General features: G+C 44.1%; 1 protein-coding gene across 1 annotated transcript; it reads right to left on the reverse strand.

The window, feature by feature from the left end:
* Window positions 1–12,157: 12,157 nt before the first annotated feature.
* LOC134602051 (olfactory receptor 1361-like) lies at window positions 12,158–13,096 on the reverse strand. Its single transcript, XM_063446552.1, has one exon. It carries the CDS (start codon window positions 13,094–13,096, stop codon window positions 12,158–12,160), a length of 939 nt encoding a protein of 312 aa, XP_063302622.1.
* Between the last annotated feature and the right edge of the window lie 9,762 nt (window positions 13,097–22,858).

The following is a 22,858-nucleotide window of genomic DNA, read 5'->3' on the forward strand; positions in this document are numbered from 1 at the left end:
TAATGGTAGAGGTTGATAAATCCCACAGGTGAATAGCCAGTGGTGGCAAAGTGATCTTCTGGAGTGCGTACACTGTATAGGAAACACAAGCAAGCAAAGGATAAAATATGTTTTGATTCAGACACAAACTAATAAATATGCTTCCTGCATTAAGAGTGGGCATGATTAGCAGAAAACCCACAAAAGCACTTTATCTACCATACGGTTATGTTGCCTTTGAGACCGTATGGTAGTATAGGAATGAGAGTAATCCACATGATGGCATACCATTTGCAAAAGTAGACAACCCAAGGTATTGCAAATGGTGTATGTACAGTATTTTTTAGTAGCCACTTAGTCACAAACACTGGCCAAAATTAGTGTTCAATTTAGTTTTTTGCATTTTTCACACACAAACAAATATGAACGCTACTGTGGCTACTGTGACAAACTCCCCTTTTTAAGGGAGTTTGTCATGACTTTTAGGAGGGGCCTGCTTGCCAGCCTTCTACCCTGGGACTATGGGCCCTGTGACCCTGTTAGTGTGTGTGTGTGTTAGTGTGTTAGTGTGTGTCTGTTACTGAGTATGTTTGTGTGCGTCTGTCACTGAGTGTGCGTCTGTCAGTAAATGTGTGCGTCTGTTCATGAGAGTGTGTGTGTGTGTGTCTTAAGCACTTACCTTTCTCCAGCGCCGGACTCCCTTAACGCTGGGGATCTCTCCGTCCCCATCCGCATCTCAGCTCCGAATGCACATGCGTGGCAAGAGCCACGCGCGCATTCAAACCGCCCATAGGAAAGCATTACTCAATGCTTTCCTATGGACGTTCAGCGTCTTCTCACTGGGATTTTCACAGTGAGAATCGCAGAAAATCCTCTAGCGGCTGTCAATGAGACAGCCACTAGAGGCTGGATTAACCCTCAGTGAAACATAGCAGTTTCTCTGAAACTGCTATGTTTTCAGCTGCAGGGTTAAAACTAGAGAGACCTGGCACCCAGACCACTTCATTGAGCTGATTTGATCTGGGTGTCTGTAGTGGTCCTTTAAGTGTATGTGTTTATGCATGCACTGGCATACATACCGCGGTCGCACGGGTCGCAGCCCTGCGACCAGGTGCCCACCGCCATGTGTTGCGGCCCCAGCCTGCGCAGAGTAAGCGCTTGCGCGGGGGGAGGGTGGGGGCCCGGATCAGTTTTTGCACCGGGGCCCCATGGGTTGTGTGTACGCCACTGGCCGAGGGGGTGGGGGGGGTGGAGGGTTGTGTACAGTAACTTGGAGTGTTTAAGTGTAAAACTGTTCTTATTGGATTGTGAATTTCGTGTCCTGTGCCCCATAAGGTCCACCTGGGCGGTAACCTTGTGGGGAAAAACTGTATAAAAGAGCAGCTGTACCATTAAACCTTCAGTTCTACTTCACCGTCAATCTAGAGTCCTGTCTCTTATTGGGGGAATCTGATACAATGGATTGCTGTGCTCTTCATACTCTCTTGATTAATCACTAAGCTCTTGTAAGAGCTTGTTCCTGTTGCTGCTTCACCCTCTGGAACCTGGAGCCTTGTCGTAGGTCCAGGGTGGGTAGGAGATGGCAAGACCCCAACCAAGCTGCGGCGGTTCTCGGGGTCTGCAGTGCTTATGGTGTCAAGTGGAGTGCTTGGAGCCCTCAGCAAGCACTAGGAGCATCCGTCAACGGAGGTACCCAGTCGGGGTGCCAGGCAATCCGTTACAGTTACTAGAAACGACTGGACATACCCCATTTGTAATACATTGGATTTTCTACTTTTGCAAATGGTATGCCATCATGGGGGTGATTTTCATTCCTGGGCTACCATTTGGTCTCAAATGCATCATAACCAGTCTGGCAAATTTCAATGTGTATAAACTGAAAAAGTGAATGTGTTGCATTTGTCCCTGTAACTTTCCAAAACACCATAAAACCTGTACATTGGGGGTGCTGTTTTACTCGTGAGACATCCCTGAATATAAATACGTGTACTTTCTTGCAGTTACAGCTAACATTGTTATGACATTCTCAGTTAAAATGCCATATTAAATTATGTTTAATATATAAATATTCTTCTGAACAAAATGAGAATGGGTCAAAATACAGATCCCTGGTCTACCCAATTGGTAACTGGACCTTGCTTCAAATATATCCCATTGACTATAACACTCTGTTTACTGTCATTCAGCCAATGCCTTACCCATTCAACATTATTGGAATCCAAACTTAAAGATTAGTTAGTGCAGTTAGGTAATGAGCCTTCTGTGTGCAACAGTGTCAAGGACCTTACTGAAATCTAGGTAAGCAAGGTCTACTGCATAACCTTGATTACCGTATATACTCGAGTATAAGCCGAGTTTTTCAGCACATTTTTTGTGCTGAAAAACCCCAACTCGGCTTATACTCGAGTCAATTGTCTGTATTATGGCAATTTACATTGCCATAATACAGACTTGGGGCTGTGGGGGCTGCAGAGCGTTTACTTACCTCTCCTGCAGCTCCTGTCAGCTCCCTTCTCCTCCGCGCCGGTCCGTTCAGCACCTCTGTCAGCTCCCAGTGTAAGTCTCGCGAGAGCCTCGGGGTCATCGTGCGGCTCTCGCGAGACTTACAGTGTGAGCTGACAGAGGTGCTGAACGGACCGGCGCGGAGGAGGAGGGAGCTGACAGGAGCTGCAGGAGAGGTAAGTAACAGCTCGCTGCCAGCCCCCTCCACTGAACTGCCAATGCCACTGGACCACCAGGGAGTGAGAGCCCCCCTCCCTGCCATGTATCAAGCAGGGAGGGGGGACAAAAAAATAATAATAATAAAATAAAATAAAAAATAATAATAAAATATAATTAAATTAAATAAAACATAATAATAACAAATAATAATAAAAAAATATTAAAATAATTAAAAAAAATAATAAAATTGCCCACCCCCCACCAAGGCTCTGCAACACACACACTGCACTCATACACACACACACTGCATTCATACACACACACTGCACTCATACACACACACTGCACTCATACACACACACACTGCATTCATACACACACACTGCACTCATACACACACACTGCACTCATACACACACGCTGCACTCATACACACACGCTGCACTCATACACACGCTGCACTCATACACATGCTGCACTCATACACACGTTTCATTCATACACAGACACTGCATTCATACACACACACTGCATTCATTATATACACACACTGTAAATAAATATTCAATTAATATAATTTTTTTAGGATCTAATTTTATTTAGAAATTTACCAGTAGCTGCTGCATTTCCCACCCTAGTCTTATACTCGAGTCAATACGTTTTCCCAGTTTTTTGGGGTAAAATTAGGGGCCTCGGCTTATATTCGGGTCGGCTTATACTCGAGTATATACGGTAATTATTTTTGTTACACATTCAAAAAAAATAATAGAAAAAAAATGGCATGATCTCCCTGAAGTAAACCTATGTTTTCTCTGATCTTGAAATCCATGTGATTGTAGATGTTCACCAATCCTCTCCTTTGACATGATTTCCATTATTTTCCCCACTACTGAAGTAAGGCTTACTGGTCTATAGTTGCCCGACTCCTCCCTACTACCTTTCTTGTGAATAAGCACAACATTTGCTAACTTCCAATCGTCTGGGACTCCTGTTAACAATGATTGGTTAAATAAATCTCTTAATGGTTTTGCTAGTACACCACTAAGCTCTTTTAATAAATGTGGATGTATTCCATCAGCCCCATCAACATATTTGTCTTTACTTTTGACAGTAAAGTCACATGTAAAAAAAAGACTAATTTGTCATTTTTCCTAACCAGGGTCTCATTCTTTTAATTTCATCTGTAAATACAGATAAATATTATAAATATAAATATTAAGTGAGGCAGTCAGATAGACCTTTATCCTTGTCTACATACCTTCCTTCTTTTGTTTTTAATCTAACTAATTCTTGTTTTACTTTACTTCTCATTTATATATCTAAACAATGTTTCCCCAGCCTTTTTTAATTGACTGGGCTATTTTCTCTTTTTAGTGTTCTTCATCTAAACGTTTAGATTGAGCTTTAGCTTGGTGTTTAAGGAGATTAGGGCTAGTTTAGAGGATTCTTCTTAGACCTCTCTGAGTCTTTATAGCCCTTCTACCTATCCAGCATTTCTGGAAACTAGCTAAGAGAAAGGGTGGCTGTGTGTCTGTGATACATTTAACTTTATATCACCTTATTGACATTTTATCACTCCGGTCTCCATACTCTCTGCCTATACCCATCTATTTAGAGGGAATTTCCTTGCCCCTGTCAATATTATATAATAGGTAATAGTATTACCATTATTACACAATTAGTTCTCTGAGGACAGGTGTCAATCCATATCTGCCAAGTGACCCTATGTAAGAGGAACAGTCTCTATTCTGCTCTGTGTCAGTGTGTATCATGGTCTCTGAGGACAGGTGTCAATCCATATCTGACAAGTGACCCTATGTAGTGGGCACAGTCTCTATTCTGCTCTGTGTCAGTGTGTATCAGGGATCCTTAGGACAGGTGTCAATCCATATCTGCCTAGTGACCCTATGTAGGGGGAACAGTCTCTATTCTGCTCTGTGTCAGTGTGTATCATGGTCTCTGAGGACAGGTGTCAATCCATATCTGACAAGTGACCCTATGTAGGGGGAACAGTCTCTATTCTGCTCTGTGTCAGTGTGTATCATGGTCTCTGAGGACAGGTGTCAATCCATATCTGCCAAGTGACCCTATGTAGGGGGCACAGTCTCTATTCTGCTCTGTGTCAGTGTGTATCAGGGATCCTTAGGATAGGTGTTAATCCATATCTACCAAGTGACCCTATGTTGGAGGAACAGTCCCTATTCTGCGCTGTGTCAGTGTGTATCAGGGATCCTTAGGACAGGTGTCAATCCATATCTGCCAAGTGACCCTATATAGGGGGAACAGTCCCTATTCTGCTCTGTGTCAGTGTGTATCATGGTCTCTGAGGACAGGTGTCAATCCATATCTGCCAAGTGACCCTATGTAGGGGGAACAGTCTCTATTCTGCTATGTGTCAGTGTGTATCATGGTATCTGAGGACAGGTGTCAATCGATATCTGCCAAGTGACCCTATGTAGGGGGAGCAGTCTATATTCTGCTCTGTGTCAGTGTGTATAATGGTCTCTGAGGACAGGTGTGAATCCATATCTGCCAAGTGACCCTATGTAGTGGGAACAGTCTCTATTCTGCTCTGTGTCAGTGTGTATCAGGGATCCTTAGGATAGGTGTCAATCCATATCTGCCAAGTGATCCTATGTAGGGGGAACAGTCTCTATTCTGCTCTGTGTCAGTGTGTATCATGGTCTCTGAGGACAGGTGTCAATCCATATCTGCCAAGTGACCCTATGTAGGGGGAACAGTCTATATTCTGCTCTGTGTCAGTGTGTATCATGGTCTCTGAGGACAGGTGTCAATCCATATCTGCCAAGTGACCCTATGCAGGGGGAACAGTCCCTATTCTGCTCTGTGTCAGTGTGTATCAGGGATCCTTAGGATAGGTGTCAATCCATATCTGCCAAGTGACCCTATGTAGGGGGAATAGTCCCTATTCTGTTCAGTGTCAGTGTGTATCAGGGATCCTTAGGATAGGTGTTAATCCATATCTACCAAGTGACCCTATGTTGGAGGAACAGTCCCTATTCTGCTCTGTGTCAGTGTGTATCAGGGATCCTTAGGACAGGTGTCAATCCATATCTGCCAAGTGACCCTATGTAGGGGGAACAGTCTCTATTCTGCTCTGTGTCAGTGTGTATCATGGTCTCTGAGGACAGGTGTCAATCCATATCTGCCAAGTGACTCTATGTAGGGGGAACAGTCTCTATTCTGCTCTGTGTCAGTGTGTATCAGGGATCCTTAGGATAGGTGTTAATCCATATCTACCAAGTGACCCTATGTAGGAGGAACAGTCTCTATTCTGCTCTGTGTCAGTGTGTATCAGGGATCCTTAGGACAGGTGTCAATCCATACCTGCCAAGTGACCCTATGTAGGGGGAACAGTCCCTATTCTGCTCTGTGTCAGTGTGTATCATGGTCTCTGAGGACAGGTGTCAATCCATATCTGCCAAGTGACCCTATGTAGGGGGAACAGTCTCTATTCTGCTATGTTTCAGTGTGTATCATGGTATCTGAGGACAGGTGTCAATCCATATCTGCCATGTGACCCTATGTAGGGGGAACAGTCTATATTCTGCTCTGTGTCAGTGTGTATAATGGTCTCTGAGGACAGGTGTGAATCCATATCTGCCAAGTGACCCTATGTAGTGGGAACAGTCTCTATTCTGCACTGTGTCAGTGTGTATCAGGGATCCTTAGGATAGGTGTCAATCCATATCTGCCAAGTGACCCTATGTAGGGGGAACAGTCTCTATTCTGCTCTGTGTCAGTGTGTATCATGGTCTCTGAGGACAGGTGTCAATCCATATCTGCCAAGTGACCCTATGTAGGGGGAACAGTCTATATTCTGCTCTGTGTCAGTGTGTATCATGGTCTCTGAGGACAGGTGTCAATCCATATCTGCCAAGTGACCCTATGCAGGGGGAACAGTCCCTATTCTGCTCTGTGTCAGTGTGTATCAGGGATCCTTAGGATAGGTGTCAATCCATATCTGCCAAGTGACCCTATGTAGGGGGAATAGTCCCTATTCTGTTCAGTGTCAGGGTCAGTGTCAGGGTCTCTGAGGACAGGTGTCAATCCATATGTCAAGGTGTCAATATGTCATATGTCAGGTGTCAATCCATATCCATTGTGAATTAGGAATGTTAGGTGATGTTAGGTGATTTCTGCCCTTTATGGATTAAAACCAGACTCTGCATCAACTGTGTAATTTTCCATGGGAGTTTTTCCATGGATCCCCCTCCGGCATGCCAAAGGCCAGGTGTTAGTCCCCTTGAAAATACTTTTCCATCACTTTTGTGGCCAGAAAGAGTCCCTGTGGGTTTTAAAATTCGCCTGCCCATTGAAGTCAATGGCGGTTCGCCCGGTTCGGCGGTTCGCAAACGTTTGCGGAAGTTCCCGTTCGCAAACCGAAAATTTCGTGTTCGCGACATCACTAATCAAAAACACTACATTAAGCTGTAGTCGTCCTGGTGACTAGAGTGTCCCTATAAGAATTGTATTTTAAAATCTGTCCCCTAACTTTTTTTGGATGACTCCTAGATTCAAAGCAAATTTATCAAGCGCTGATGTATCTGTATGTGTGTCATTGTGTATCAATCTGTATGTGTCAGTGTGTGTATCTGTATGTCTGTCAGTCTGTGTGTGTGTATCTGTATGTCAATGTATGTGTGTTTCTTTGTATGTGTGTCATCACTGGTGTACTAATAGAGGGGTGGGGGGGGGGGCGGTCTGCACTGGGTGCCACACATTAGAGGGGGTGCCATTACTGAATCCACTCTTATAGACCAGGCAGTATTATTTAGTAATGAAGAGGAGGAACGTGGAGACGCACAGCGGCACGTAATGCAATGCTGCCACCATGCCCCGCCTGTCCGCACCCCGACGGTATTTCGAGCAGTAGCAGAAGGATCCGCTTTTCTGCTATTTGCGGCACTGTGGTGGAAGAGCCCTGAAGCCGGAGCAGCAATGACTGCAGATCAGGGAGCAGCAAGCTGTGAGTGTCTTCTTGCTAATTTTGTGTTTGTTTTTTTAAATGGACATTACTGGCAGGGAGTTTTGTGAAAAAGGGGGTATTCATGTTTTTTTTGTTAAGAAGTGGAGGTGCATTTTTTGTAAAGAAGGCGAGTGCAAGGGTTTTTTGTAAAGAAGGGGGTGCATGTTTTTTTGTGAAGAAGGGGGGTGCTGTGGTTTTTGTAGAGGGGAAGAGGTTTTGTATTGGGTTTTTCTGAAGGGGGCAGGGCTTTTGTAGATGGGGTAGGGGTTTAGTATTAGGGGGTTGGACAGTGTTTTTGTAGAAGGGGGCTGTGCAAGTTTTTTCTGAAGGATTACAGGTGTTTTGTAGAAGGGGGCTGGGCAGGGATTTTAAAGAAATGGGGGAGGGGTTTTGTGAAAGGTGTCTGGACAGGGGTTTTGTAAAAGTAGGCCGTAGGGAGGGCAGGGGTTTTGTATTTCAAGGTTTATATTCTTGAACATGTTAAAAACAAGATTGTTGGTGTTTTTTGCATTTTAAAGTGGGTGAGGTGTGGAGAGTGGTGTAGGAGGGGGTGCCAAATTCAGGATCTGCCCCGAGTGCCAAACAAGTATGTCAGTGTGTGTATCAGTGTCTGTGCAACTGTATGTGTGTCTGTGCATTTGCATGTGTTTCAGTATTTGTATCTGTGTGTCTGTGTACCTACATGTATGTGTGACAGAACCATCTGTCTGTGAACTACTTCTATTCCCCTTGATTTCATCTGTTTGTTTGGTTAATTGCCTGTCTGTAACCCCCGTTCGTTTATTTCCTTAACTCCTGAATAAACTGCCAAACGGCCGACCACCCAGCATGGAAGTGTGCTGCTGGTTAGCTTCTTAGCCCCATTCGAACATTGTGGTTAACCGCAGACACCTCTTAATTGCCAAAGGGAAGCTAGGTGGTCGTCGCTCGTATGCCGACCACGAGGCGGCGGCCATCTTGGACGCACGAATGCCCAGCGGTGTTCGACGACGATTCTCTGGAACTAAAAACGGACACTATTTCTCACGAGCACCGCTGAAGCCGCCGACCTTCCTTCTCAGTCATCTGGCATATGAACGCCTGCCCGTTCGGTACTTTTCCTGCAAGAATGGAGTTAACCCAGATGGCTAAGCCATAGAGCCCATTCGTATACCGAAAGACTATGTGAAATACTTTGGCTCCATGGCGATTGAACTGTATGTATGTGATCTGAGCTCCATTCGGTAATAATGTGCACTCAGATCTAAGCTATCTGGGGATACGTTAATTGTACCTAGTGAATTCAGTATTTTTCTTGTTATACATGTTTGTGTGTTTTTACTGTTACATGTAAAATGGAGATTTGCCTCTATCCTGGGAGATAATTGGATTACTTCCCCAATTAACTCCAGGATAGGGAGGAGGGTTGTGGCGGAACCAACCTCGCCACTGGCCACTGGAGGAGCCTGGTTGCTCGCATGCTCCCTTTAGACTATGGCCCCATGTTTAACACTGTTCTTTTTCCCTGCAGAAAGGCTGGTTCATGCCTTTCTGTGGACTGTTAAAGTCACGAACACCGCTGAGCCACCGACCTCTGTTCTCCTACCTGCAGTCAATTATCCGAACACCGGTCCATTCGGTACTTTACTGTTTAAACCATTTTGCTATGCCATGGAGCCCAGCCGTATACTGAAAGAATGTATGAACGAATTTGGCACCATGGCGATAGAACTGGGAGACTGCCAGGAGTGTAAACTGTTTGTATGTTTTTTCCTGTTCGGCTGTTTACAGCATGTGTGTGTTTCCTGTTCGGGAGTTGGAGGATTCGTATGGTTCCAGTTTGGGAGTTGGAGAATTTGTGTGTTTGCAGTTCGGGAGATTGGTGATTGCAGTAGCTGCCTGTGTATCTGAAAGGGGAATATCGCCTAAACGTTTTTTAACCTCTCGTGTGCAAAATGGTCTGTTACAAGGGTCATTTCAGCTAAAGGGGAGTGTTTATGTCTGAGCCACTGTGATTGGCTCCTGTATTCTTATTGTCCCAGTCTTCCATCTTGTCCCCTAGGGGAGTGTCCACCAGGTGGGAGACCTGCATAAATACCAGGCAGGTAGCCCACATTAAATCAGATCTCTGCTTAACCCTCAATGCGGTGCTTGGTCTTGTACTTGGGGGTATTGGATTCGTATGGTTTACTTGTTCGGCTGTTTGATACGTGAAGGATTTCATATGTTTCCTATTCGGCTGATTGAAGCTTTCGTTAGCTGTCTCTCCATTCGTAAGGTGAACGTCCTCAGCGGTATTAACCCCTTTTATACCTGGGTATACTGTAACAGGATGTCTGTAAATGCATGTGTGTCAGTGTTTGTGTCTGTGTGTCTATGTATCTGCATGGGTGACTGTGTGAGTGTGTCATTATTTGTATCTGTGTGTCTGTGCAACTGTATGTGTGTCAGTGTTTGCACCAGTGTATCTGTGTATCTGTATGTGTTTGTATCTGTATATCTGCATGTGTGTCATTGTTTGTATCTGTGTGTCTGTACATCTGTATGTGTTGCATTTGATGCATCTGTATGGGAGTCTGTATGTGTATCGTTTGTATCTGTATGTGTGGCAGTGTTTGTATTTGTATGTGTTTCACAATATGTACCAGTGTGTCTATGTAACTGTATCTGTGTATCTGTATGTGTGTGTTTGTATCTGTATCTGAACATATGTCAGTGTGTGTATCAGTGTTTGTATCTGTGTATCTACATGTTTGGCAGTATGTGTATCAGTGTCTGTTCATATGTATGTGTCAGTGTTTGTATCTGCATGTGTCTGAGTGTTGGTACCTGTATCTCTGTATCTGTGTGAGTGTCATTGCTTGGATCTGTGTGTCTGTACATCTGTATGTGTGTCAGTGTGTATCTGTGTGTCTGTGCAACTGCATGTGTGTCAGTGTTAGTATCTATATATCTGTCCATCAGTATAATTGTTTGTATTTGTGTGATTTTCTGTATATGTATTTGCATGTGTGTCTGTGTGTATATCTGAGAGTGTCATATATTGGATTTGTGTGTTTGTGCATCTGTATGTGTGTTTGTGTGTGTATCAGTGTCCCCTGGAGAAGTAGGGAGAGCCACGGGCAGAGGAGGAGCAGAGGAAGCATGGGGCAGAGGAGAAGCAGAGGGAGCCTGGGACAGAAAAACAGGGAAGCCTGGGGCAGAGAAGGAGTAGGGCGAGACTGGGGCAAAGGAGGATCAGGGATAATCTGGGGCAGAAGAGAAGCAGGGAGAACCTGGGGCAGATGAGAAGCAAAGAGAACCTGGGGCAGAAGAGAAGCAGTGGGGACATGGGGCAGAGGAGAAGCAGGGAGAACCTGAGGCAGAGGAGAAGCAGAGGAAGCATGGGGCAGAGGAGAAGCAGAGGGAGCCTGGGACAGAAAAACAGGGAAGCCTGGGGCAGAGGAGGAGGAGGGAGAGACTGGGGCAAAGGAGGATCAGGGAGAATCTGGGGCAGAAGAGAAGCAGGGAGAACCTGGGGCATATGAGAAGCAGGGAGAACCTGGGGCAGAAGAGAAGCAGAGGGGACATAGGGCAGACCAGAAGCAGGGAGAACCCGAGACAGAGGAGAAGCAGGGAGAACCTGGGGCAGAGGCGAAGCAGAGGGGACATGGAACAGAGGAGAAGCAGAGGGAGCCTGTGGCAGAAAAAAACTGGGGAGTCTGGGGAAAAAAAAAACATATACATTTGAACTAATCGCAACTATATTAAGAACAAACATTTCACTAATATGAGGGGTACAATTTATGGAAATGGGCTGCCAAGGGGTAATCAAGTGACAAAAGGTTGGGAACCACTGTATTATACCATTAGGTAATGGAAATTATGCATAAATTATGTCACTCTATGTACAGGGCTTGAAAATAAGATCTGCTCTCTTAAGTTACGGGCAAATCATTCAACTGACGCAGCATATGGCTTTGTCTGGAATTCAACATTAATTCACAATAAAATGTAAAGGAACACTGTAGTCACCTGAACAATACAGCTTAATGTAGTGGTTCTGGTGTCTGTAGACGGTACCTGCATTGTTAGAACTGCAAACGCTGTCTTTTCAGTGATAAGACATTGTTTACATGTATGCATAGTAACACCTCTAGCTGCAGTCACTTAGGCGTCAACTAGAGGTGCTTCCTAGTTGGATGCTGCACAGCGTGTGATTGTTTTTGTGGCAATATTCTAAAAAATGAGCTATTCCCATGACAACTAAAACAATATTCATTTTACCCCATGATTATACTACTTTTTACCTGGTGATAATTAGATACAACCGTCCCCCATTTTACTTGTATCTATTTTAAATGAGTTTTTAATATCTATCTGACTATATGTAATTTTCACAGGCAAAAACAAGTTAACAAAAAGTTTTAACTGTAATTTAGTTTATATTTTTTAAATACAGACATATTGAATATATACACACATAGTGTAAACGTTTATTATGCATCTCACAGTTTAATAAACAGATTGTCCCTCAATGTTCTCCTACAGTTATTTATATTATTACTGTCAATGGGTTATGATAATATATTTAAATACTTTTCCAAGTGCTGCCCTAATTTCTTGATTTCTAAAACTATATATTATAGGATTTGCTAATGGTGTCCCTAAAATGTACAACAAAGTTCTGAACTTATTGACATTGATAGAGTTTTCCCCAGATGGAACTATATAAACTACTATAAGAGTCACGTAATAAGTGCACACAGTGCTAAGGTGGGAACCACAAGTGGAGATGAACTTTCTCCTTCCAGCTTTAGAAGAAATGTTAATAAACGTAAATGAAATGAAAATGTAGGTGATGACAATAAAAACAAATGGGACAAATATCATATTGACTGAGATGATGAAGTCCAATGTCCTTAAAAGTGATGTGTCAGATATAGACAGTGTCACTATGGGACCAAAGTCGCAGAAGAAATGGTCTATATAATTGAGACCACAGAATTTTAACTGGAAAATTATCACAAATTCACTGGATATTAAAATAAAAATCAGCAACCAGGACCCAGAAACCAGTGAGAGACAAACATTAGGAGTCATTATTAAAGTGTAACGGAATGGTTGACAAATTGCTAGGTATCTATCGTAGGACATCACTGCAAGGAGAAAACACTGCACAAAACCAGAAACACCAACAAGATAGAGCTGAGTTAAACAGCCAGCAATAGGCACTATCATCTCTTCTGTTATTATAATATTCAGTGTAAATGGCATCACGCTTGTGGTGAGTAACAAATCTGCTAAAGATAAGTTTTTGAGGAAGTAAAACATTGGAACATTGAGATGGTCAATAGTTGTCACCAGTACAATGATGGGAAGATTTCCACACAGTATTGCAGTGTAGATTATTAGGAACAGCATGAAGAGAAGGCCTTTTAGGTGGTATAAACCCTGGAACCCCAACAGCAGAAACTCTGGAACTTGAGTCTGGTTATCCTCACACATTGTGTAAACATTTAACATGGATAGATCATTTGATGATGCTTCTCCTAAAAAAATGTAAAAAAAAATGTTGGTGTCACTTTGAAGACAGACCATGTCAAACCACGATTTTGAGCTAATATTGCAATTGTCTGCAACCCATTAGACCAGGGATATACAACCTTTGGCACTACAGATATGGACTACATATCCCATGACATAATGTTGGCAAAACATCAGGGTCCACAACATCTGGAATGCCAAAGGTTGCCTATTTCTATCCCTGCATTAGGAAATCAGGCTGTCATGTTTATATAGAGTAATGCTAATATAATCAGTTGATTTTTTTTTTTTACCATGTCTGAATGAATAATGTGATATGTTAAATTTATATATTGTATACAATTGTGCATTAGCTGTTGAACAAGATTTTATGCCATTTATGTCAGATGGCCCTCAGAGATTTACCACCTGTACATAACAAATCTTAATGGAGAAATGTCTGTCTTCTTATTATGGGCTACTTCATTTATTTGCAATACATGATCACATTCATAAGAAAAAGTAAGTTATTAATTGCTCATTTGTTTAATATTCAGACACTTAGTAAAATGTATTATAAATAATGTATTAGAAGCTGTGCTGCAGCTGTTTTAATTATAGGTCAAATGATGTGATTCTTCTTAGTTTACTCTAATGGCCAAATACTCCAGTGTCGTACATTGAAAAATAAAACATCATAGATGTAATTACTGATAATTCATTATATTTCCATTATACCGCAATGCTAATTCTTTTAGAAATGACTAGATTTTATTACGTATTTGAGAATTTTTGACAACTTACATTTTTTTTAAAGTCTAGTCAAAAATATACACATTTCAAAAAAAATCTAATTTCTATAGAATTTGTAAGACATTTCACAGATCACAACATTTATTTGTTGTTGTTTTTTTTTTCAAAATATGAGCTGAAAGTTGTTACCACACAGTAAGATTATGAGAAACTGCTTTGTCTAAAATGAATTCATTAATACAAAAATACAACTTGTTTTTCCGAGTTAATTAAGTTATTGCAATAAAGTAAAATAAAAAAAATTATCAAAATATTAATTCACTATTTAGATAACATCATATATAATGATGTGTGTGTGTTAAAAATCATTATGTTATAGTATAGTAAACAAAATGTTTACATGTGTTTTGTTACAAAACAAAACAAATATTTACATGTGTTCAATGTGGAGTATAATTACATATTGTTCTTAAAACATAGCGCTGGTCTGAAATGAGTCCAGTCACAATTAAACTCAAACTTACCTGATAATCGAACATTCTTTCCATGTGAAAACTGTTGCATTTGAAATTCCCTGATGCTGTACCCATTTTTATACTGTTCAGGACTGAGCATTAGAGGAATCCTAATTGCTTTGAGACATGCAGGATTGTCCCAGCAGAGGAAAAGTAAAACACATTAATTAGAGCAGACTAATTAAGTCTTTTTGACTAAAACAAACAATTCACCTGGGTAATCAGATACATTTCAGAAGCTCTGATTTTTTCCCCATAAACCGTTTTAAGAAAATCAATTCTTGTTTAATAACTGGAAACCCATAATAGCTAGTTTTAAAATGTATTTTAATGATTTCTAACACATCTTGCATATTTTCTAAAATCTATTTGTTGTGTATTTTTATACTAGTGTATACAACTACATAAATAATATAAGAATATTAGACTATATCATAAATGTATAACTTGATTCTGTCTCACCTGTTGATATCCCGATATCATGACTTTGTGACGTCTAAAACCCTCTTGATGGAAGATGACATCATATTCTTGGAGAAGATATCTGTTATAGTATTAAACATAACAACAATAATAATCTAAACTTACTGTTCACTTTACAGGGTCACAATAAGCATCCTCAGATGAAGAATGTAACTGCAAACTGTAAAGATAAAATCAATACCAGATAACAGGGTGCCACGAACACTATAATTTTACCACATGACAGGAGGCTTCATATTTTGCATTAACTCTCTTTACTAACTCACATAGCAGTAAAGAAAAAAGGTGAAAACATTAACCAATCAAAAGAAAGTAGGAGGTATAGTATTCACAGTAATGAGGCTCCTCCCCCTCTTTCTTTACTGCTCCATCAGCAGACAGGTCAGAGTTTTTGGCTCTTCCCTTTTCACTATTGTATATGTAATTTTTTCTATAATACTGTATTTTAACTTATATATGTAGTTTTATATTTGCTACTATTGTTGTTTTCTACCTTTATTTCATCTGCCCCCTTGGGGTTTTCGCTCTTGGGGGAGTCTTTTCCCCCTCCCTGTTTTCTTCACAGGGTCTCTCTCCTTTTCTTCACCTCTCGGTCCGCCGGCTTCTCCGCCGTCGGACCGACTGTCTCAAACTTCCCTGAGGGTAACGCTCACCCTCCACCCCCCTTTTTTCCTCCACACGGCTTCAGCCGCTTTCTCTGTAGCCGCACGGCGGGAAACCGTTTTTTCCCGCTCCTCTGGTGGCCATCTTGGATCTCGCGTCTCGCGAGATCCACGGCCGCCATCTTGGGAGCATTGCGGTCTCCTCATTCCGGCGCCCGTACACACAGTAACCGACACAACCAGGCAGGGGTCCCCAGGTCAGTCAAAATAATTTACCTGTGCTTGGGGTGTGGCCCCATAATCAAATACTATTTTACTGCCTACTGGTGCTTTTGCACACTTACAGGGTGAAGCCCTATATTTAATACCGCTGCTATCAGGTGGATTTCGTGCCACCTATATATATTTGAGCATTTATACCTGGGTGTGGCCCAGAAGAAAATCCCAATATTCCCTGCTGGGGAAACTGGTGCTTTTTTACTGCCAGAATTGTCATATTCACCCTGCTGGGGTTTGCCTTTTTACACTTCACGGTTTTATATATATACCTATACCTACCCTGCTGGGGTTAACTGGGTACTGCAGGTGCCCCCCTTTTTTCTCACTAACTGGGACAGACCCCTAGCCATACCTTTTCTGTGCTTCAAGCTATTACAGCGGCCCAACTACTATTATCATGGATACACCTCAAAACCCTGCAGACTTCCAAACCATGATTGCGGAAGCCATCTCCGCTTCTATGGAGAAAGCATTATCCAGGGTTATGACGGCAACTGCCGATCAGACTAAAAAAGTCACAACAGCCCAAGCCCATGACTACGACTCTGAGGCTTCAGAATCCCATGCCCAGGCCGACTCTCGGCCCAGCAAGCGCCACTGGAAGGGCAAGGAAAGGAATGACAACCCGGGCAAAGGCAAGACACCTGCCAAACGCCACAGGCCAGCACCACCCACCCCCGCCCATTACTCCTCGGACGAGGGGGAAGAACAAACACGCTCCATGGCTGTGTTAGATGAGTGGCAGGCCGCAGATTCCAATCCAGACAATGACTGGGGTTCGGACACGGGATCCCATACGGGTCTCCTAAAAGACACCTTCTTGGACGACATCCAACTGCCGGACGACCCCACACCGGTCCAAGAAGAAGGGGAAGCCATTCTGGACCCCACGGGGCAACGTCTATTCGACCCCCGCAACATACGGCACCCGCGTTCGGGGGACTGGACCCCCCCCGACCATCTCTCCAAATTTATGCACCGTTGGCTCCGCAAACCCCTGGATAAAACGGTGCGCAACCGACTACGTTCGGAATGCCCTCGCCCTTCCCTTCCCGACAACGTGGCCCAAACCCCCGAATTCGACCAGGTCATGAACACATTCATGTCTAGGGGTGGCCGCGACCCCAGGAGAGGGGTGGAGAAGGGCTTTCACGGAGTTCAAGACAAACTCCTAGACTCTATTGGCCCACTTTCCCGCATCATGTTTTTGGCGGACGATGCTTTTACAAGGGCTGACGAATTTGATACCAGTATGGTTAAAGAGTGGGCACACGATATAAGAGAATGGGCACAGAGGTGCTTTTGTTTTGTTGGTAACACCAACGTAGCCCTCTCCTCTGAGAGGCGAAAAGCAGCGCTGCTCCGTATTGACGGAAAGCTGGTGGAATTGGGCACCAAGGAGTTGGGACCGCTTGCACAGGGCAAATTGTTTGGGGAAGTCTTCCTCAAAGAGCTTAATAAGCACGTAAACATTTTCACCTCGCTCAATAAGGCTCAAACTTCAATGAAGCGAGTATTCAGGGGCTACCCCAGTCGGGGTGTTTTTGGACGGGCTGGCCGCTACAGGGGCCGAGCAGCCAGCCGTTTTTGGCCCTCTGGCCCCCGCTCACACAGACCCCAACCCTTCTACCCGGAAGTGGGTTTCAGGCAGCCCTTCTCCTACACCCGTGGAGCAGACAGAGGCAGAGGACCTCGTAGCCGTGGCAGAGCACGCTTCCCCACAGGTAAGCATCATTTTGCCTCAATGTCCACTAACCCCGTATACTGCAGGTCGTATCGCTCTGTCTTTTCAGAACTGGACAGCCATCTCCACGGACGCATGGATCCTCCAGACGGTCCAAGGCTACATCATAGATTTTGTGGAAACCCCGTCCCAGACCGCCCCTCCGTACCCCATTCAGTGCTCCAAGGAAGATCGCCTTCTAATCTATGGCGAACTACGGGAACTCAGGGCCAAAGGAGCGATAGAACCCGCTCACGACCAAAACGGCTTCTTCAGCAACATTTTTCTAGTGAAAAAGAAATCTGGAGACTTACGGCCGGTTATAAACCTAAGGAAGCTCAATGCTTTCGTAACATACAGACATTTCAAGATGGAAGGCATCCATCTCCTAAGGGATCTGCTCCAAGAAGGGGACTGGTTCACAAGACTGGACCTCAAGGACGCCTACCTATCGGTACCCGTCCATACATCCTGCTGACAGTTCCTCAGATTCCGATGGCAAGGCCGCCCCTGGCAGTTTACATGCCTCCCCTTCGGCCTCAGCTCAGCACCATGGTGCTTCACCAAACTCCTGAAGCCAGTAGTGTCTCGACTACGCACTCAAGGAATTCGGTGCATTATTTACCTGGACGACCTGCTACTGTTTTCCTCAGACAGGTACAGTCTAACGCAACACACACAATATACCACCCGACTCCTCACGTCTCTAGGTTTCGTGGTGAACTTTCAAAAATCGGAAGTATCCCCAGCCCAGAAGATACAATTCCTGGGCTTCGAGATAGATTCCAAGACCAGCACACTACGGCTCCCAACCTCAAAGATCACAGCCATCAAGAAGGAAATACACAGAGCCATTCGCAGCCACTCCATTCCACTCCGCAACCTGGCTCGGATCGTGGGCCTGCTATCCGCATCTATCCAGGCGATATTCCCGGGTCCACTCCACTACAGAGCGATGCAGCGCTTGAAGGCTTCCTTCCTCCGCCAGAACCCTTCGTACGACCAAACGGTTCCGGTGACGGAGGAAGTCAAGGAAGAACTGGGATGGTGGCTGGACAGCATGGAAGCGTGGAATGGCCGAGCCATCTTCGGGAACACACCCGACATGGTCCTGGAATCAGACGCCAGCCTCTGGGGATGGGGCGCCACCTGCGAAGGCAGTTCGACGGGAGGCACTTGGACTTCCCAAGAACTCAAACTCCACATCAACTGCCTAGAACTTCTAGCGGGGTCATTTGCAATTCGCAGCCTAGCGAGAAACCGGACCAACTGCTGCATCCTCCTCCGGATGGACAATGTGTCAGCGGTCCGTTACATCAACAGACTGGGAGGGGCCCGGTCCAGACTCCTCTCAGAGATTACGAAAGAAATATTCGAGTTTTGCCTTCCCCGAAAAATCTCCCTCATGGCAGAATATCTCCCGGGCGAAACGAACCTGACAGCGGACTGGTTCTCTCGTCATTGGCGGGACAGCAGCGACTGGAGACTGGACCCTACAATCTTCCATCGCCTCTCGGTCAGGAGAGGCCCCCTCCACCTGGACCTCTTCGCATCTCGGAACAACAGGCAGACGGACGAGCACTTCAGCTGGCTACCAGATCCGGAGAGCAAAGCAGTAGACGCCTTTCTCCAACCATGGCCACCCAGGGGCGCTTACGCCTTTCCCCCATTTGCCATGGTGGCAAGGACGATACAATACTTAAAGACACAACGCGGGTCTCTGCTCCTCATCACTCCCCTATGGCCAGGCCAACCATGGTTCCCGGACCTTCTAGCTTCATCCTACAGGGATCCTCTCCTCATACCGTCCTACCGGACACTCCTCACAGACCCGAGAGGGAACCCCCATCCTCTCATTCTGGAAGACCGCCTCACTCTAGTAGCCTGGACTCTTTCAGGGGCGCTTGGCAGACCGAGGACTTATCGCAGACAGCTAGAGACCTCTTATGGGATTCGTGGGCACCAGGAACCAGACGATGCTATCTTGCAGCATGGAATTCCTGGTCAACTTGGTGCAGTGAACGGAACTTTGATCCCTTTACGGCACCTGTAACGGCCATCTTGAATTTTCTCTCCCACCTATACTCCGCGGGCAGGTCTTACCGATCCCTCAACGTCGTGCGCTCCGCGATCTCAGCGGCTCACGTTCCGGTCCTGGGTACACCCGTCGGGAAACACCCTCTGGTATGCCGCCTCCTCAGGGGCATCAGACTTCAAAGGCCCCCCAGACCCAAGTACACTCGGTTATGGGACGTGGAAGTCGTCCTACAGTTTCTGCGAGACTGGCCAGATAACGACAGACTCTCACTTCGACAACTGTCGGCCAAACTAACACTCCTACTTTGTCTGGTATCGTTCCGCAGAGTTTCGGACGTGCGGGCTTTCGACATCGACGCCTTCTCGGTCTCCCCCGAGGGAGTTACCTTCCAAGTGTCTCGTCGTACGAAATCGGATTCATCGTCGGTCTTCTACCCCTTTTTTCCTACGTAACCGCTGCTTTGCGTGGTCTCTGCTCTGCGTCGTTATGTTCAGGTCACTTCACTCCTTCGGGTTTCATCTTCGGGACAACTATTGGTGTCTTATGTTAGACCTCACGTTCCCGTCTCTACTACCACCCTTGCCAGATGGGTTCGCTGGATCCTGTCTCTAGCAGGTGTGGAAGACACCTTCGGTGCCCACTCCGTCCGCGGAGCGGCGGCCTCGTCGGCTTTCTCCGCGGGAGCATCACTGGCAGACATCCTACGAGCCGCGGATTGGTCACGCGAAGCGACCTTTCGGACCTTCTATTTCCGCCCAAACTCGGGGGCAGCCACGTCTCTCCTTCATCAGCGTTAAAAATGCAAAATATGAAGCCTCCTGTCATGTGGTAAAATTGAAGATTATGCTAGCGTTAGTGTACTTATAATCTTAATTTTAGTAATGACAGGAGGCGAGTATTTTCCCACCCTCCGCACCCTCGAGGGATGAAATCTCATGTAAGTATACCTATACTCTACATATTCCTTCATATTTCTACCTGGTATATATCAGACGTGTACCTTATTTAACTACAGCTTCGTTACTGTTATTTGTCATACTCAGACTAGGTACATTTCGTTAGAGTTTGTGCTGGGTTTATTACATTACTGCAAACAGTTGCCAGACCGGTTCCTAACCTTTTCCACACTCTCTTTCAGCATAACTTCAAGACACTACAACTTACACTCAGGATGGACATGTTTGGACCTTCCTTCAGAAACCAGGACTTCGCAATTGGAAAAGTCATCTGTTGGTGCATGTTTGGATCACCCTAGGACTTCGTATTTGGAAAGTCACCCGTTGGTGCATGTTGCAAGACTTTATCCGTTCTTTTAAAAAACTTTTTATTGTATTTGATGTCGCTCTCTAAAGAGGGGGAGGAGCCTCATTACTGTGAATACTATACCTCCTACTTTCTTTTGATTGGTTAATGTTTTCACCTTTTTTCTTTACTGCTATGTGAGTTAGTAAAGAGAGTTAATGCAAAATACTCGCCTCCTGTCATTACTAAAATTAAGATTATAAGTACACTAACGCTAGCATAATCTTCAATTGCCAGCTTCTTTGGCGTATTCTCATAAATAAATGGAGATAATAAAAAATAATTGTAAGAATATTGGACAATTTATTGAAAAATAAAATTTAAACATCTACATAAATATTAAGCAACAGCACAAAGTGTGAATGTGCAACAATCGCAATCATAAGCCCAAACAGGCAAAAACAACCCTTATGGATAGCAGCCAACGTATAACATTGCACAAAAACTAATTGTACAGAGAAATAAAGTGCAAATAGATTTAAATAAGGGAAAGTATAAGGTGCTTAATATGCCGCTTAAATAGCAGCTATCACCCACTATTCCTTTACAGCAAGTAGTCCATAGTACAGTATTAAAAGTGCAAATTACAAAATAATGCAGAAGTTATTAAAAAAACTGCTTATACCAAATCTCTGGGTTCTTTGAATAAGGCTCAATGCATTTTGTTGATCTGACTTCTTCAGAAGAATCTACCTTCAAAAAAGAGAATGCCATACAGAATTTATTCAGTCTACAAAATAAGATAAGCATATTACAATATATTACATTTTCATATTACGGAAGGCTTGGTGCATCTCCAGAACAGGTTGAGGTATGTATCTGGAGTAAGCGGAAGACTTCCACCATCCAAAGATCCTAATAATATGTACCGGTATGTTTTTGCGGAAGGCAGTGGTGGAGGCACCGATGCAGAAGAAGTGACCAGAGTAATTAGCTGCATTAATACCTAATCTTACCAGTAATATCCTGACGTAAAGCATAAATGTACTTGTTGTTAGAGTATTGCCGATTTAAGCTAGCAGAGGCTGATCAGGGGAACCTTGAACGGAGGTTAGGTAGTTATCCTGAATTTTGACAGGGCACCATTGATTGTCAGTAGGGTATTAGGGTATTTTTTACCAACTGCCCCCTTTGGCTAGTTTTGGTATGGCCGAGAGATAAAACATAATGGTCCTGTGTCTCTATTAGGTGAGATCTCTTGATGTAGTCTGGGGAAGTGGCATTTATGGCAGTAAATTATCTTGGCCTGAGAAACCCATAGAAAGCTAGATAAATGGTGTTTTTTATGATGTGATTATTGTGTGGTTCGAAAAGGTGCAGTATCTATGATATCGGAAATTGACTGGAAAAGCTTGACTAGCTGAGTGGTACTTGAATTTTTATTGCCTTTCAATATTGTTTTAATTTGATAAGATAAAAAAAAAACTGTGTTTGTTAGGCCATGAAGTGAGGATATGGTGTTGTATACCGGTTAAATATAATGTAATAGTGTTAAAAGACAATTTTAAATGAAGTTGGCAAAAAGAAGTCAAAGTTACCATTGTCTCCATAGAAAACTGGTTTGGAATATTAAATTCTAGCAAGAACTGGTTCTAAATGTGGAAGGCCCTGTCATATGATTTTTTAGTATTGTCAGAAAGCCCCAGCCGTGAGACGTGCCAGCCATGAGATAAGAGATTGCCTAGTCCATAGTCATGTCTTGCCATCATGGTGCCAGGGTAGCTACCTGGAATGCCGTTGGTAACACTCTGCAGAATTCCTGTAATCGAGAGCAAGATAAGGGATCAACTGCAACATTATGAATTCCTGGGATATGGACACATTTCAAGAAAAAGTTGTAGCCGCTAATCATTTCAGTTTTCTCATGAAGCACATTATGGTCAGAGACACCCAGTGTCCTTTGTTGATAATGTAGCATGTAGCCAGGTTAGTGAAGAAACATCTGGCAGTTTGACCTGACCATGATGTGCCCCAGGTTACTGCAGCTGCCATGATTGTGTAGAGCTCAAATAAGGCAGCAGTGGTAGTAATAAGGCAGAGGTGTTCCTA

This window comes from Pelobates fuscus, chromosome 3, assembly GCF_036172605.1.
Source record: "Pelobates fuscus isolate aPelFus1 chromosome 3, aPelFus1.pri, whole genome shotgun sequence".
Taxonomy (NCBI): domain Eukaryota; kingdom Metazoa; phylum Chordata; class Amphibia; order Anura; family Pelobatidae; genus Pelobates; species Pelobates fuscus.